Raw genomic sequence first — 16273 nt, forward strand, 5'->3', positions numbered from 1 at the left:
GTCCAAGAAATTTGTTTTCAAATGTACCTGAAAACCTTTTTAATAAAAACCTCATTTTCTACATACAAGCTTATACTTTTCTATTAGAATGAAACCAATTTAGTAGAATGCAACTATTTACTTACGTACTATACTGGACCGTATACAACACTGAGCCATTGTCCACTTTAACAGGAGCCCATCTCAATAAATTCTGATAATTATATGAGTAAATTGTCATATTCTGTGGTGCTGGTAACTGGAATGACGATTCTAAAATAGAGAAAAACATCAAAACAGTAAATAAAACTTTCAACACACAGTAACTACAGATTTGAAATCACCTTTCCTCACCTCCAAAATTCATGGCCACATATTTATACAGCTTTGCCACAAACTTGCACCTTTTCCTCAACTGCTGCAGAACAAGAGACCTCCACACCATCTGTTTCCAAGTGTACTATGCACCAATGCCCGTACATCTCTATTACCCATTATTATTAATGTTTTCTGCACTATTGCCTAATACTAGATACAAGCTACAGTTTGCAGTTAAATCCAATATCCTGAAGGAAGGCTTTGGGAGAGGAAACTATAGGGGAAAAATTAAAATCACTATTTTTATTATAGGTGAAACTGATAGCACCACTCCGATATACAGGTTACCCAACACTTCCAGTTACAGAACCCTGAACCAGTTGTTTGTAACTTTGCCAAACTTTAGTTGTTTGGGCTGAAATTTTCCATGCTCGGTGTCTGGCTCAGGCTGAATTTGTTGGAAAGTTTCAGGCAAAATGGTTCAGCCATTTTCAAAGACAAGATTAGGAAAAAATCATGCAGCCATTTTACTGAAAGCTCGAGTACCTCCATGCTTTGGAGCAGGTGAACTTTAAATTTGACAGGGGATGTCCTTTTGCTATTCTCATGAAAAAATGCCCAAATTTAGCCAAATTACAACCCTTTGAACCATCTCAGTGTTCACATGCTCAGCAGAGACTTATCAGAGTTCTGGAGCTAAAAATCACAGAATCATAGGATTGGAAGGGACCTTGAGAGGTCATCTAGTCCAGTCCCCTGCACTCATGGCAGAACTAAATATTATCTAGACCATTCCTGACAAGCGTTTGTCTAACCTGCTTTTAAAAATCTCCAATGATGGAGATTCCACAACCTCCGTAGGCAATTTATTCCAGTGCTTAACCACCCTGACAGTTAGGAAGTTTTTCCTAGCGTCCAACCTAAACCTCCCTTGCTGCAAATTAAGCCCATTGCTTCTTGTCCTATCCTCAGATGTTAAGAACAACAATTATTCACCCTCCTTCTTGCAACAACCTTTTATGTGCTTGAAAAGTGTTATGTCTCCTCTCAGTCTTCTCTTTTCCAGACTAAACAACCCAAAATATCCATAGATACTGTCCACACTGAGCATGCTGCACTCCCCAGCTACTGTGGTCAGGCCAGGCACCAGAACTGAGAGCAGGGAGATTGTGCTCAGTGGCCCTCCTGCTGGTGCCTAGGCTACACAGAAGAGGAAGGTGCCGGATTCAAATGCACAGGGGATAACAGCCAGACTGGGGGTGGGGGAGAGGAGATTAGAACAAGTAGTCTGGTGAGGGAGAGACTTGAGACTGCGGGCCAGGGAGAGACTGGCATTTGAGCCTGGGGGACAGAGGGGAAGAAGAGAGAAACTGGGACTGGGAGCTAAGGGGCCACTGAGACTGGCTGGGCAAGAAGATTGGTGAGGGACAGAGATTAACTCAAACAAAGAGATTAACTCAGGGGAGCCCAGAGCAGGAAACCAGGACTGGCTGATCAAGGAGACTGGGACTGGCTAGGCTTAGAGAATGGAACTGGGGTGAAGAAAAGATAGGACTAGAGAGTGGCAGGGGTCAAGCTTGTGGGGAACAGGCACACGGGTCTGTGACCATTAGAGAATACTCCTCTCCACAGCCTGGAATGGAATCCAAGATTCCTGAGTCTCACCAGTCCCCATCTGTGAAGAAATAGCTCTGAAACCCCGGCAAAGTGTGTGACTCATTCCGCTCTAGTGCTAGTCCACATAGAAGGTGACAACAATCAATTACTCTCTTAGCTCAAGTGACAGAGACATGTGTGATGGATCTTCAAGGTATTAGCACTGCTGATGACTAAGGCTAAGATTTTGTCATGGATATTTTTAGTAAAAGTCAGGGACAGGTCACGGGCAATAATGAAAAAATTCACGGAAGCCGTGACCTGTCCCTGACTTTTACCTGTCCCTGACTTTTATAGAATATCAGGGTTGGAAGGGACCTCAGGAGGTAATCTAGTCCAACCCTCTGTTCAAAGCAGGACTGATCCCCAATTAAATCATCCCAGCTAGGGCTTTGTCAAGCCTGACCTTAAAAACTTCTAAGGAAGGAGATTCCACCACCTCCCTAGGTAACGCATTCCTGTGTTTCACCACCCTCCTAGTGAAAAAGTTTTTCCTACTAACCAACCGAAATCTCCCCCACTGCAACTTGAGACCTTTACTCCTTGTTCTGTCATCTGCTACCACTGAGAACAGTCTAGATCCATCCTCTTTGGAACCCCCTTTCAGGTAGTTGAAAGCAGCTATCAAATCCCCCCTCATTCTTCTCTTCTGTAGACTAAACATCCCCAGTTCCCTCAGCCTCTCCTCATAACTCATGTGTTCCAGTCCCCTAATCATTTTTGTTGCCCTCTGCTGGACGCTTTCCAAACGAAACTGGACACAGTACTCCAGATGAGGCCTCACCAGTGTTGAATAGAGGGGAACGATCACATCCCTCGATCTGCTGGCAATGCCCCTACTTATACAGCCCAAAATGCCATTGGCCTTCTTGGCAACAAGGGCACACTGTTGACTCATATCCAGCTTCTCGTCCACTGTAACCCCTAGGTCCTTTTCTGCAGAACTGCTGCCGAGCCATTCGGTCCCTAGTCTGTAGCGGTGCATGGGATTCTTCCGTCCTAAGTGCAGGACTCTGCACTTGTCCTTGTTGAACCTCATCAGACTTCTTTTGGCCCAATCCTCCAATTTGTCTAGGTCCCTCTGTATCCTATCCCTACTCTCCAGCATATCTACCTCTCCTCCTAGTTTAGTGTCATCTGCAAACTTGCTGAGGGTGCAATCCACACCATCCTCCAGATCATTTATGAAGGCTGGGCAGATGTGGGTGGGCTGGGAGCTGCAGCGTCCCCCTCAGCTGGGGATCCGAACTCGGGAGCTCTAGGGATTCCTCCTGCCCCCTATGGAGGTGGAGAGCTGTGGGGCTCTCTGTGCTGCCCATGCGGGTGGGGAGCATTGGTGGTCGCCCCTGCCACTGCTGGCAGCAGGGGACCCTGCAGCTCCCAACCAGCCCTGAAGTCACGGAGGTCTTTGGAAGTCACAGAATCCATGTCTGAATCACAGCCTTACTGATGACCAATGATGAAATTTGTTTTTTTTTCAGTTTGCTTTAAAAAAAAAAAAAAAACACACCTAGGATGTTACACAAAAGAAAAACCACGACCACCCTAACATTAAAAGAACATGAAGGTTGCAAACTTAAGCATTCAAAAGTTAGGAAATGGCAGACATAAGGTTGTTTGTGCAACCTTTAGTCAACCCCTTGTGCATTTATAATACAGTATTTAATTATATGATCACATTCTATTTTTGCCAAAGGACTCTGCCTCAGTCAGCGCCCGTGCACCAGGCAGGTCACCCTCATTCAGTGCACAAGATAGACATGCTCTATGGATGAATCAGGGTTGTGCAGTGAAGGTGGCTATTATCTGTAGGACCCCTGCCTCATTTGCTGCAGAAGTTGCAAGTGTGATAAATGAGGCAGGGGACTGGCAGGAAGAGAAAGGGCGGTTTCATGGTTAAGGCAGTTGAACGGTGCTCTGGAGAACTGGATTCTGTCCCTGCCTCTGCCACCAAGTTCCTGAGTGATGCTGGGCAAGTCACTTCATCTAAACTTTTCACAGGTGGTCACTAATTGTGTGTTCCTCATTTTCTGGGTGCCCAACTTGAGACTAGGGTCTGATCTGCAAAAGTGCTGAGTACTCACAGCTGCAAACTGAAGTCAATGGGTGAAGTGCTCTGGACATTAAGTACTCTGAAAAAATCAGGTCCTAGACATCTTAAATTGGGCACTCAAAATTAATGCATACTTTTCATTTTAACCTCTCTCTCAGTTCCCATCTGTAAACTGGAGATAATACCCCCTCTCACCTCTCAGCAGTATTGTGCAAATAACTTAATTTATCTTTGTAAAGCACACAATGCATGCCACAGAAAAACCATAATGAAATCAATAATTCTGTCTTCAGAGTAGGGGTTGAATAATATGTAGTACACATGGCAGGGGTCGGCAAACTTTTTGGCCCGAGGGCCACATCGGGGTTGCCAAAGTATATGGAGGGTCGGGCAGGGAAGGCTGTGCCTCTCCAAACAGCTGGCCCCTGCCACCTCTCGCCCCTGACTGCCCCCCTCAGAACTCCCGACCCATCCAACACCCCCCCCGCTCCTTGTCCCCTCCACCTCCTCGCAGGACCCCCCTATCCAATCCCCCTGCTCCCTGTCTGCCCCGACCCCTATCCACACCCTCGCTCCCTGACAGGCCCCCCGGGACTCCCACACCTATCCAACCCCCCCGTTCCCCGTCCCCTGACTGCCATCCCAGAACCTCCGTCCCATCCAACTGCCCCCGACTGCCCCCCAGATCTCCCTGCCCCTTATCCAACCCCCCCGCTCCCCACCCCCTCACTGGCTGAAGCCAATTGCGCCGCCCAGAGCATTGGGCAAGTGGCGCAGTGAGCTGAGGCTGCAGGGAAAGGGGGGGACAGCAGGGGAGGGGCTGGGGGCGAGCCTCCCCGCCTGGGAGCTCAAGAGCCAGGCAGGACGGTCCTGTGGGCCGCATGTGGTCCACAGGCTGTAGTTTGCCCACCTCTGACATATGGCATGGGGCCACACTGGAATAGTAAGGAGAGAACATATTGAATAGCTGGCTCCTTGAGTGGGCACCGTCTATCCAGTGCACTGAATGAGGCAGGGTCCTGTGGGAAAAAAGCGTGACCATGTAATTAAAGACTGTATCATAATGCATATGCACAAAAGGGCCAAATTAATGTTGCACAGGCAACCTTAATTCTGGCATTTCCTAACTTCTGTGCACTTGACTTTGTTTTTTACACTATTTAAGCACGTTTACATCTTCTGATGAAAAGCATCATATAATAAAATAAAATATCTGGCTCCTATATAGCACTTTTCAGCTGTGGATCAGGTAGATGTTATTTATGGAGGATAGGTCCATCAATGGCTACTAGCCAAGACGGTCATGGATACAACATCATGCTCTGGATGTCCCTAAACCTCTGATTGCGAGATGCTGGGACTGGACGTCAGGAGATGGATCACTTGATGATTGCCTTGTTTTGTTCATTCCCTTTGAGGTATGTGTCGCTTGGTTGCTGTCAGGAGATGGGGTGTTGGGCTGGATAGACCATTGGTCTGACCCAGTATGGCCATCCTTATGTTCTTATTTTCCTAATATTTCGATCCCATATAAGCATCTAGCTTTCTAATTTGAATCAATGAAGATGGATTAAAGTATTGGAAGTTATAGTGGTTCCCAAGCATTGAGTTTTGTTCTGTATACAATGACAGATGGGATAAAAAACTGTCATACCTGGGCTCAATTAGCTTTTCATCTTTTCCCTCTCAATGCAATCTTGCAGTTGACTTGCTCACAGCATATGCAATGACGTTTATGCTTTTCAAAGGTTGTCTTCTCATTTGAATGTCAAAATATCAAACATCCATAGACTTATTCATAGATTCCAAGGACCACTGTGATCATCTAGTTTGACCTCCTGTATTAAGGCCACAGAACTTCCCAAAAATAATTCCTGGAAAGTATCTTTTAGAAAAACATCCAATTTTGACTGAAAAATAGTCAGTGATGGAGAATCCACCACAACCCTTGGTAAATTATTCAATGGTTAATTACCCTCACTGTCAAAAATGTATGCCTTATTTCCAGTCTGAATTTGTCTAGCTTCAACTTCCAGACATTGCACTCTGTTACACCTTTCTCTGCTGGATTGAAGAACCCATTATTAAATATTTGTTTCCCACATCAGTGCTTCTAGACTGTAATCAAGTCATCCCTTCACCTTATCTTCACTGCTAAATAGATTGAGCTCCTTAAGTCTGTCAGTATATAAATCATGTTTTCTAATTCTTTAATCATGCTTGTGACTAATATACCTAATATGTATTTGACAATTTCAGAGCTGTATTAATTTCTATTTTATTTCAAAAACTGTTTTCAATAAATATTTTATATTGATCCAGGGGAGATCACGTGTTTTATTTTAGTTATATCTTGCCATAACCTTTCTAATGACAATGTACTAAAGAGCATAATTTTTGTGAGGATGTATGTTTGAAACCAAAATAACAATAAAACTATTGAAAATCCCATATGATTGCATAACACCCCATATAGTAGGCCAGTTCCCATAAGGTAAGTTACGTTGTGCCTATTTATACTTCTTCTAAAATTCCAGTTAGAGGTTTTATTATTCACTTCCTGTTTTCAATTTGTATTTTATTACATGTGGGCAACACGATTCAAGCTGGGTACCACTCCAGAAATGGCTCCAGAGGTAGCTCATCAAAATTTGAAAATCAGTTTGGGGTCTTTTGAGATAAAGAAATGCTATGTAAATTATTAATCTCACATTCATATAGTCACTTAGGCTTTGTCTACATTTAAAACATTATAGCAGCACATTTGCAGCGCTGCAGCTGAGTCAGCATAGCACTTCAGTGTAGAGTCTAGACACTCACTACAGCTACAGGAGGGGTTCTCCTGTTGCTGTAGTCCAGGCGTCGGCAACATATGGCACACGTGCCAAAGACGGCATGCGAGCCGATTTTTAATGGCACGCTGCTGCCTGCCGGGTCCCAGCCGCTGGCCCCGCTCAGCCCGCTGCCGAACCCAGGCTGGGACCCCAGCAGGCAGCAGCGTGCCATTAAATATCCTCCCCCCTCTCCCCGTGGGGGCAGGGTGAAAAAGCTTGGTCCTGTCGGCTGCTGCTGCAGGGCAGGCAAGGTCCCCCCTCCCACGCCTCTTCCCCTGCTACGCTGGGTTCCTGCCCCTCCCTGCTGCCCATCAGCTGATGGTGAGGGAGTGGGAGAAGCAGAGCTGCAGCACACTTGCTGCTCCGGGGAGGAGGCGAAGACGGGGGTGGGGCCTTGAGGACGGGTGGGGGGTGTGGGTGGAATCAGGGCATATCCCCTCCAGCCCCTGCCATGAGCCGCTCTGGGCAGGGGGCTTGGGGTGTGGACTAGCCCCCTGCCCTGACCCCTGCACCCCCCCTCACATGCCTCCAGCCCTCTGCCCTGACATCTGCATCCCCGTGACCCCAGCCCTGACTCCAGCCCCTCCCCACATATCCAGCCCCCCCACCCCATGACCTGATTCCTGCACCCCCCTCACATGCCCCCAGCCCCGTCCTGACTCCTGCACCCCCCCACGACCCCAGCATCCCCCACGCATACCCAGCCCCCCTCCACACCCCATGCCCTGACTCCTGCACCCTCCTCACATGCCCCCAGCCCTCTGCCCTAACTCCTGCACCCCCCACACATACCCAGCCCCCCCACACCCCATGCCCTGACTCTTGCACCCCCCACATTCCCACCCCCACCCCTCGCACCAAACGGGAGCTCCTGCATCCCCCACACATTCCCACCTGCACCCCTTGCACCAAATGGGAGCTGCCCAGGTAAGCACTCCACACCCAAACCTCCTGCCCCAACCCTGAGCCCCCTCCCTCATTCTAGCTCCTGGGCAGACCCTACACCCCAACTCCCAGCCTGCTCCTTCACACCCAGCCCTGTGCTCAGTGCACTCCCACCCTCAGCTCAGTGCAGAGAGAGAGGAAGAGAATGGGCTAGAACCAGGGAGACGGTAGGTACCCACTCTATGTGGGCAGGGCCAGGATCCCAGACCGGCAGTGGGCTGAGCGGGTCCAACAGCCGCTGCCGGTCTGAGGTTCTGGCTGCCAGCTCCTTGCCAGCTGGGGTCCCGGCTGCAGGCCCCGTTCAGCCTGCTGCCAGCCTAGGTGAATGGAACCCCAGGCTGGCAGTGGGCTGAGCAGGCCAGCGGCTTAAGATCAGCATTTTAATTTAATTTTAAATGAAGCTTCTTAAACATTTTGAAAACCTCGTTTACTTTACATACAACAATAGTTTAGTTATATAATATATAGACATAGAGGGAGACCTTCTAAAAAACATTAAAATGTATTATTGGCGTACAAAACTTTAAATTAAAGTGAATAAATGAAGACTTGGCACACCACTTCTGAAAGGTTGCCGACCCCTGCTGTAGTCAATGCACCTCCCCGAGAGGCAGTAGCTATGTCGATGGGAGAATTCTTCCATTGACCTAGGCCAGGTCTACACCAGGAAATTAAGTTGGCATAACTACGTTGCTCAGAGGTGTGAAATATCCACATCCCTGAGCAATGCAGTTAAGCCAATCGAACTCCTAGTGTAGACACACTAGATTGATAGGAGAATTCTCTCATCGACATCGCTGCCGCCTCTCGGGGAGGTGGAGTACCTATGCCAGGAGAAGCTCAGCACAGACAGTCTTCAGAGAAAAAATAGTTATAAAAACCTTTTAGGCTTGCTAACAATTAGCATTTTTCCACAGCACTTTGAAGAAATTGCGAAGTACAATACAACCTGTACAAAGTGTGTTGTAAAACAATTCCCATCCAGTTTTAATGAAGTTCTAATAACTTTGTGTAACACGCCAAATGGTCCCATTAGTCAGGAACTTTTAGCATATTAGTGTAAGAAGCCCTTCTTTAAAATAAATAATAATAATGACTCCTTAGTGCCCAGTCTCACAGCAATACCCCAGAGTACATTTTTCCTGGTGACATTAACCACAAAACTTGCCTATATGGCCTCTGGTATGTATAGAATTTTACAACATTGCCTGGTTTTGCAGTGTTGTCTTTTTAAACTTGCAAAAATGACCAATAGAGGGGAAAAACGTCTTTGACATAACCGCAGTTCACTTATGTCATCAGTATAGCACACCCTGAGCAGACATGCCAAACCTGCGGGAAAAAATGCAGAAGTTGGGCTTGTTTTTGGCTTAATTGGCTTGTGAATTGCTTGTTGGCTAGTTTTTGGCTTGTAGCTTGTTGGGCTTGTAGCTTCTTTTTTTGATCCGCTCCCGGCAAGCAGGGGCAAGTGGGGGTGGGGAAGAGAGTCACAGGTGCAGAGTGGGCCCACCACAGACCCAGACTGCATGCCCCGAGGGGATCTAGTCACAGTGTGTTGGGGTTTTTAGGGATTGGCTTGTTTTGGCCTTGTTCTGAAATAGGATTAACTAGATTTCTGGCTTACTGTGAAAGTCGGGGTGCTTATTTACCGCGTGAAAGTTGGCAACTGTGACTCTGGGGAATCATGCACAATATGAACTCACCATCCGTGGCAGGGCTGGCTGTCATAAAATCAATGAAAAGTGAGTTTTAAATGGTGTTCACAGCATAGTTACATTTGCTATTTAGTATATATTTCTAAGGTTGCTGAGAATTCTTTGCTTAAATATAAAGAACAAACTTTTCTTGAATCATGGTATCATGCAAATTCCTGAATACTTGAACAGCTAGAGCTCGCTACTGGTCTGAGGCACATGGCAGAGTATCTTGTATAATCAGCTAAGTCACTTAGCCAACCATATGAGGTAACTAGTTCTACAAAATAGGTGACAATTCAAGAATGCTAATGGTGTGAAATGCACACATTCTAATTTTTTTTTGGACTGTTACTGAAATAACAAAAGAGGAAGGAAATTAGTTCATTTTTCCCTGACACTGGGTTCACATACTGCTGGTATGAAGCAACACCATTATTCAGAAGCAGGACTGTCCCAGACAGTAGGCTCAGAAATGAGTATTTTAATCAAAACTTTTAACTTGACAGTTGATACACAGTAAGAGGTCATTTCTATACATGAGTCTTCTGAGCTTTGTGCCAAATAAGGTGGGTGTAATTTTCAGAGTGGATAAAAACGGATTGGGGAGTGGGGGGAGAAAAATATTTTTTATTTAAATTGGATTTTTTTGATTTTGATATTTAAATTATTTCTGCTTAAAAATAAACCTATTTAAAATAAAATTTGAATTTAATGTACAACAATTTAAGGCCCAAATCTCTTAACATTTAAATAAAAACTAAATATGCTGAATCCATGAGTCTCTATTAAAAAAACCCTCTGAATTAGAGTTACAGGGGATGCTCTTCTATATAAAGAATCAGAGGGAAAACATCTAACTTTTGAGGTCAAACTTTATAAATATGGCACAATACGTATGTACTGTACTAAGGGCTCGATCCTGTGGGGGACCCAGGGGCTGTGCTACTGGGTGCAACAGACTGGCAAAGTTATCATAGAGAGCCGGCCTCTGACTCCAGGAGACACCATCATGTATCTCATCAGGACCATCCACTGACCCCCACCTGGGTGGTCTCATACTCCTGTTTTATAGCTTCTCCCTACCTCAGCTCCGATTGGCTCAGTTATCAAATTATTATTATTTATGACTCCACCCACCATGAAAACGTACTCTCCCGTTCATGGAAAAACACTGAAGTTTATGTATGCAAAATATTTATTAAATCACCCCTAAATTGTATGTGTTGTTTTATGTGTTTAATTAAATTCAAATCATCATCCTAATGCAGCTTGACACAAATCATGAGCAAAAAGTTAATTATCTAGTAAATAAGCAATATATCATTTACCATTTTTTAACTACTAAAAATGTACAATTAATAAGAATCTGAAAATATTAAGTTATATAAATTGCTAAATAAACTTATATAGGAGGGTATACTCCAACTCAGGGGTTTTCAAACATTTTTCTGGCAACCCAGTTGAAGAAAATTGTTGATGCCCGTGACCCAAAGGAGCTGGGGATGAGGGGTTTGGGAGGGGCTCAGGACTGGGGGAAGGCTCTGGGTGCAGGCTCTGGGGTGGGGCCGGAGATGAGGAGTTTGAGGTGCACTGATTTAAATTGCTTTAATTTTCATTTAAATCTGCAGTACTTTATTATAACAACCTTTTCATTTCCATGGAATTGATCATTTTATGTTTAGCATTTTCTTTCTTTTTTTTTTTTTAAATACAAGGTTATTAAAATATCATTCCAAGCATCCAGTAGTTAAGTCTTCTTGAAAAAGGAATGTCTGAAGAGAGTTCAATTTAATTTAGATTGCAAGATGCTGCAGACAAGAAACCTTGATTTGCTATATGTCTGTAATGTGTCAGACCCACATTTGGTGACATTTTAAAATAACTTTTCTCTCAGAAAAAGGAGCATTTACCAAGGAAGGAACAAGTTATTTGTTTCTGGACTTCAGAAACTTCTGATATAGTCCAGATACAATTAAAGATTTATTGTTTTCCTCAAAGTAATTCCCCATGTTCACCACTGAGAACACTATACTATAAGATATATAAGAATAAAGTGAATGTAAGAGTAAAAAAGAGAGGGTTTTGGGTAATAGTTAAGGTTGGAGTTTAGGTTTGAAGTAAGTACTCCAACATTATATCACCTGGCAGTACATCCATCAAAATAGGACAGTCTAATTCTAGTTCTTTATTTCAGACAGATCATGAACTTGATCATGAAGCAAAATAATCGCCTTTGAAAAGCAATAACTCAAAGTGCAGTTAGATTTAGGCAGTGGCACAAAATGGAAATTCAGGAGTCAGAAATCTATGCAACATAATTAGGCAGAGTTCAATTTTTATTTTTTGAAAATTTCAGTAATATAGATTTAAAGCTTTTTTTGAATTTTCAATTTAAATGTTCATAATTGCAGAAAATTATGAGATGAGGGTCAGAAAACAGTTATTTAATGACAGACATTGATTCAAAAAGTTAAAGCTGTTAAACTTTAAAACTGTAAAAACGCAAGCTGTCAACATCACACCAAAAATATACAAAGTAAATATCCTCAAATCAAACTAATAATTTCTCAAACAGCGTTTTCCCTACTTTGCCTATCTGTAAATTTCAATGATTGAGGGAAATATTTTTTGTTGGTTTGTGTTTATATGCTGAAATCAATGTTTGACATTTACTGATAAAAATCTAATTCTTCCAACCCTAAACATAATCGTCAAATTCCATTTTTTACTTTTATGTTCTCTCAGAAATAGAATTTATCCACATTTAAACACTGTAACAAAGTTTCAATAGCAAATCTTCATGTATCTAACTGCTCACACAAAAAAACGGTTTTAAAACTACAATTTTGCAATTGCATAGCAAGCTAAGGGGGCACATGCCGAACAGCAAATTATTGCTAAATGGAACTGGTTCCATGGAACACTGTAAAGGAAAATACCCAGCTCAGATGACTGAATTTAATCACCTAACTGAAAAAACAAAGTGATTTCTCAAACTGTACAATCAATTTTGTAAGGACTCTTCCTTCTCATTTTATTTGGACTAGCAAATACGTGTTTCGGAATAAAAGGTGAATCTGGTTTACATTACCCATATTTACTGGAGATACAGGAAAAGACACCATAATAGGGCCATATTACACAGTGAAGTCCAGTACCTTGCCTACTTTGGTTTATATTTTAAAAGCGGCCTTACTATATTATCCCAGGTCTCAATTTCTGTGGCCCTTAATGATCATTATTCAAATTTTAGTATCTGATAACTCACACACAAAACAAAAAATAACCAAAAATCCAAAGAACAAATAAACAATCACCTATACAAAACTGCCTCTAATTTCAAAGAGTATTTTCTGGTTTTGTTTACTACAGTCTGAGATTGTGAAGAATGCAACTGCAAATCAACTGGATTAAAAACATCCCAAATTAATAAATGCAAAATAAGTCTGCCAGCCATTATTGAAACAGATGAGAGCCCCTCCCCACGGAATGAGATACAGTTAAAAACATACAGAAAAATACACCCACAGCACAGACAAACACAGCTATAAGTATAAAACAGAACAATGAATTTCATAGGCGAGACAAACACCATTTTAAATGGCCCTTTTGTGCATCTGTTTTGCATTCATCTGAGTCACCATATGTTACATATTATTCAAGTATTGCTACACTGTATTAAAGCACGAAATGTCAGATCAATGAGTTCCTTTCCAGCATTTAAATTTCATTGATTTCTTCTATCAATTTGAATATCAGAACACAGGTTTGTGTCTCAAAATGTATCCAACACTTAGCCTGATAGCATTTTTTATAAAGCAAAATTACATCTGGGAAGCATGGGATAGCTGGCAGGCAAACTAATAATACACTCCTCTCACTTTCTAGCTCCTACCCATGAGGATACTGGAACAGCTAGCAACAAGGCAAGAGTTGCAACAGGGGTTTCCACACCTGATACTGGGATAACCAGGCGGCACACTGTGACGTAACATAAGTAAGAATGACTTACTTCTGTTAAGTAAAGGAGTACTCGAGGCACCTTAGAGACTAACCAATTTATTTGAGCAGGTTTCAGAGGAACAGCCGTGTTAGTCTGTATTCGCAAAAAGAAAAGGAGTACTTGTGGCACCTTAGAGACTAACCAATTTATTTGAGCATGAGCTTTCGTGAGCTACAGCTCACTTCATCAGATGCATACTGTGGAAACTGCAGCAGACTTTATATACACACAGAGAATATGAAACAATACCTCCTCCCACCCCACTGTCCTGCTGGTAATAGCTTATCTAAAGTGATCAACAGGTGGGCCATTTCCATTTGAGCATAAGCTTTCGTGAGCTACAGCTCACTTCATCGGATGCTTATGCTCAAACAAATTGGTTAGTCTCTAAGGTGCCACAAGTACTCCTTTTCTTTTTGGGAATACAGACTAACACGGCTGCTACTCTGAAACCTGTCATTACTTCCATTAGTAAAATGTTTACAGACAAGTTGAAATCCAAAGAGATATATAGCTTAGACATATTTAAAAAAAAAAAAAAACGTAGAAAAGGAAAAAAGGCCTATCTACCACAGAAGGCCTGGCTCTACTATAGTTTTACAGCAGCAAAAATCCAGTCCCCAGCTACAAGCACTGTGTATCACTGTGTATATAGACGGAGCATTTTTATGAATTAGCAAATGTCAAGACATTATAGGGGAGGAGAATTGCCTGTAGTGTATACGAAATACAGTAACGCATTTTAAAACCAGCAATTAAGTTTGAAAATAAAAATAAAGGCGAGCGATGTCCCCAGAACATACATCCCCCCTGCCCTCCCTCCAAAGGATTTCCCCTAGGCATGAAGTGAAAATCAAGGGAGACTTTTGCTCACCTTAACATATCTCTGGCTTCATCTATCGGTTCGCTCAGGGAAATGCGTCCCCAGGGGCTTTCCCACTAACCACTGTCTGAAACCTCCCCGAGGGGCTCTCTCACCCCAGCGCTGGGGCACCCCACATCCCTAAGCAGCCCCCCAATCAGCAAGCCAAGGAATCGCCCCAGGCAGATCGCTACTGAGGGCTGGTTTCCCGGGGACCAGGGACTCTGCAGCAACACAAGCCTCCCCCCCCACCCCTTGTCCTGTCCGGCCCCGCTCGCTGCAAGTGCCCGCGCACAGCCCCGGGGCGCCCCACGGCACCTACCTGCGGCAGGGGGCTCGGGCAGGCTCAGCAGCAGCAGGCAGAGGAGCAGCGCGGCGCCGGGGCGCGGCATGGCCGAGGCCGGGGGGCTATTGTTGACCGAGGAGCCGGGGGGGAGGGGGCTCTGCCGTTCACACGCCCCGGGCCCGCCGCCACCCCAGCTCTGTCCGGCTAGCTCCGAGCCCGGGCGGGTCACCGCCCTTCTGCTTCTCCGGGATGTGCGTGCAGCGCCGGGGCCAACCCCTTCCCGGACCTCCGGCCCACGTGCGGGTCGGGGCGGCGGCCAGCGGGGAGGAGCCGCGGCGGGACAGGAGAGCCCGGGCCGGCTCGGCCCAGCGCCCCCTTGGCAAAGCCGGGGACCCCCGCGCGGGCTGCTCAGGCGCGGCAGGGGGAGCGAGGCGCTCAAGGGCTCCCGCCCCCAACGGTGACGCGGCAGCGGAGCCTGGGCCGGGCCGGGCTGTTCCCGCGGGAGCTGCTGCTGCTGCTGCTGCTGCAGCGCGCCCGCCCCCGCCCTTCGCCTAATAACCCCCGGCAGGCGGGGGCCCGCGCGGGCTCCTGCTGCACAACAGCCCCTCCCCGCCCCCGGCCTGTGGTGGCTGAGAGAAGCCGCGGCCTTGCGGGACTTCCTGGTGCGTCAGCTACCACAGCTCTCGCCCTCAGCCCGGGGGCGGGGGAGACTGGGTCCCAGCGAGCCGCAGGGACACACCCCGCTTGCCGGGCTGGGCCACTCATTGTCAGTAACCCGCGTCAGTCACGCTCCGGACAAACCCAGCTCCGGTGGGGCTGAGCCCTTTGGGACAATGACCCTGTCCGCGAGGAAAAGCGCCGAGGCCTGGTGCCTTTTTGCCCGGTTACTTGCTTGCTAATTGTGGTTGCAGTATTCCTGGAGGGCTGGTAACCCTAACATTAATTCTCTTCCTGGTTTACTGGTGCATCCGCTGAAGTGAGCTGTAGTTCAGGAAAGCTCATGCTCAAATAAATTGGCTAGTCTCTAAGGTGCCACAAGTCCTCCTTTTCTTTTTGCGAATACAGATTAACACGGCTGTTACTCCGAAACCTGGTTTACAGAGACACCCAGCCAAACTCCTGCTCTTAAGGCCCAGGCTCCCAGCCAGCGCACTAGACTACAGTGCTTCTCCTTTTATTAAATAATAAAAACGTGGGAGGGAAGTTTGCTCAAAGTTTACAGAAAAGTTCATCTTTAGACTAAAACCAAGCATGAGGAATTATAGTATGAACATGTGAAAGGTGCTGATAGAATAGAAGTCTGAATAGTAAGTTCAATAACAATAGTGTTTACAAGGTATTGTTTTATATTATAGCACACCATATAATCCTGTAAGATGAGAAAATATATAATGGATGAAGAATAAATTTGTAGGCCACAATTCAACAATAGGCAGATCTAGTTCTGTGGATGACATCCTTAGGGTGTGCAAAATCCCATTGGGCCACCTCAGGTAGGGTAGATTTTTTCCTTTAAACTGGCAGAAAACCACACTTTTGAACGATCTGGAATGCTATAAATTAACCTAATTTAATAGAAGCAGTACTAATGAGGAGGCCAAAAGTGCCAACTACATGCAATTTATTTAGTATAACTATAG

The 16273-nt window shown here is 45.1% G+C and overlaps 1 protein-coding gene across 1 annotated transcript in view; it reads right to left on the reverse strand.

The window, feature by feature from the left end:
• The window catches only part of IFNGR2 (interferon gamma receptor 2), a 39772-nt gene extending 24621 nt beyond the window's left edge, over nucleotides 1–15151 (reverse strand). Inside the window, exons 1-2 of the mRNA XM_048867902.2 lie at nucleotides 14670–15151; nucleotides 126–252 (exon numbers count right to left, since the gene is read on the reverse strand). Coding sequence (XP_048723859.1) covers nucleotides 126–252; nucleotides 14670–14739 — 197 coding nt within the window. The 5' untranslated portion in view covers nucleotides 14740–15151. The remainder of the gene's footprint in view (nucleotides 1–125; nucleotides 253–14669) is intronic.
• Nucleotides 15152–16273: the final 1122 nt, after the last annotated feature.

This window comes from Caretta caretta, chromosome 1 (assembly GCF_965140235.1).
Source record: "Caretta caretta isolate rCarCar2 chromosome 1, rCarCar1.hap1, whole genome shotgun sequence".
Classification (NCBI taxonomy): Eukaryota; Metazoa; Chordata; order Testudines; family Cheloniidae; genus Caretta; species Caretta caretta.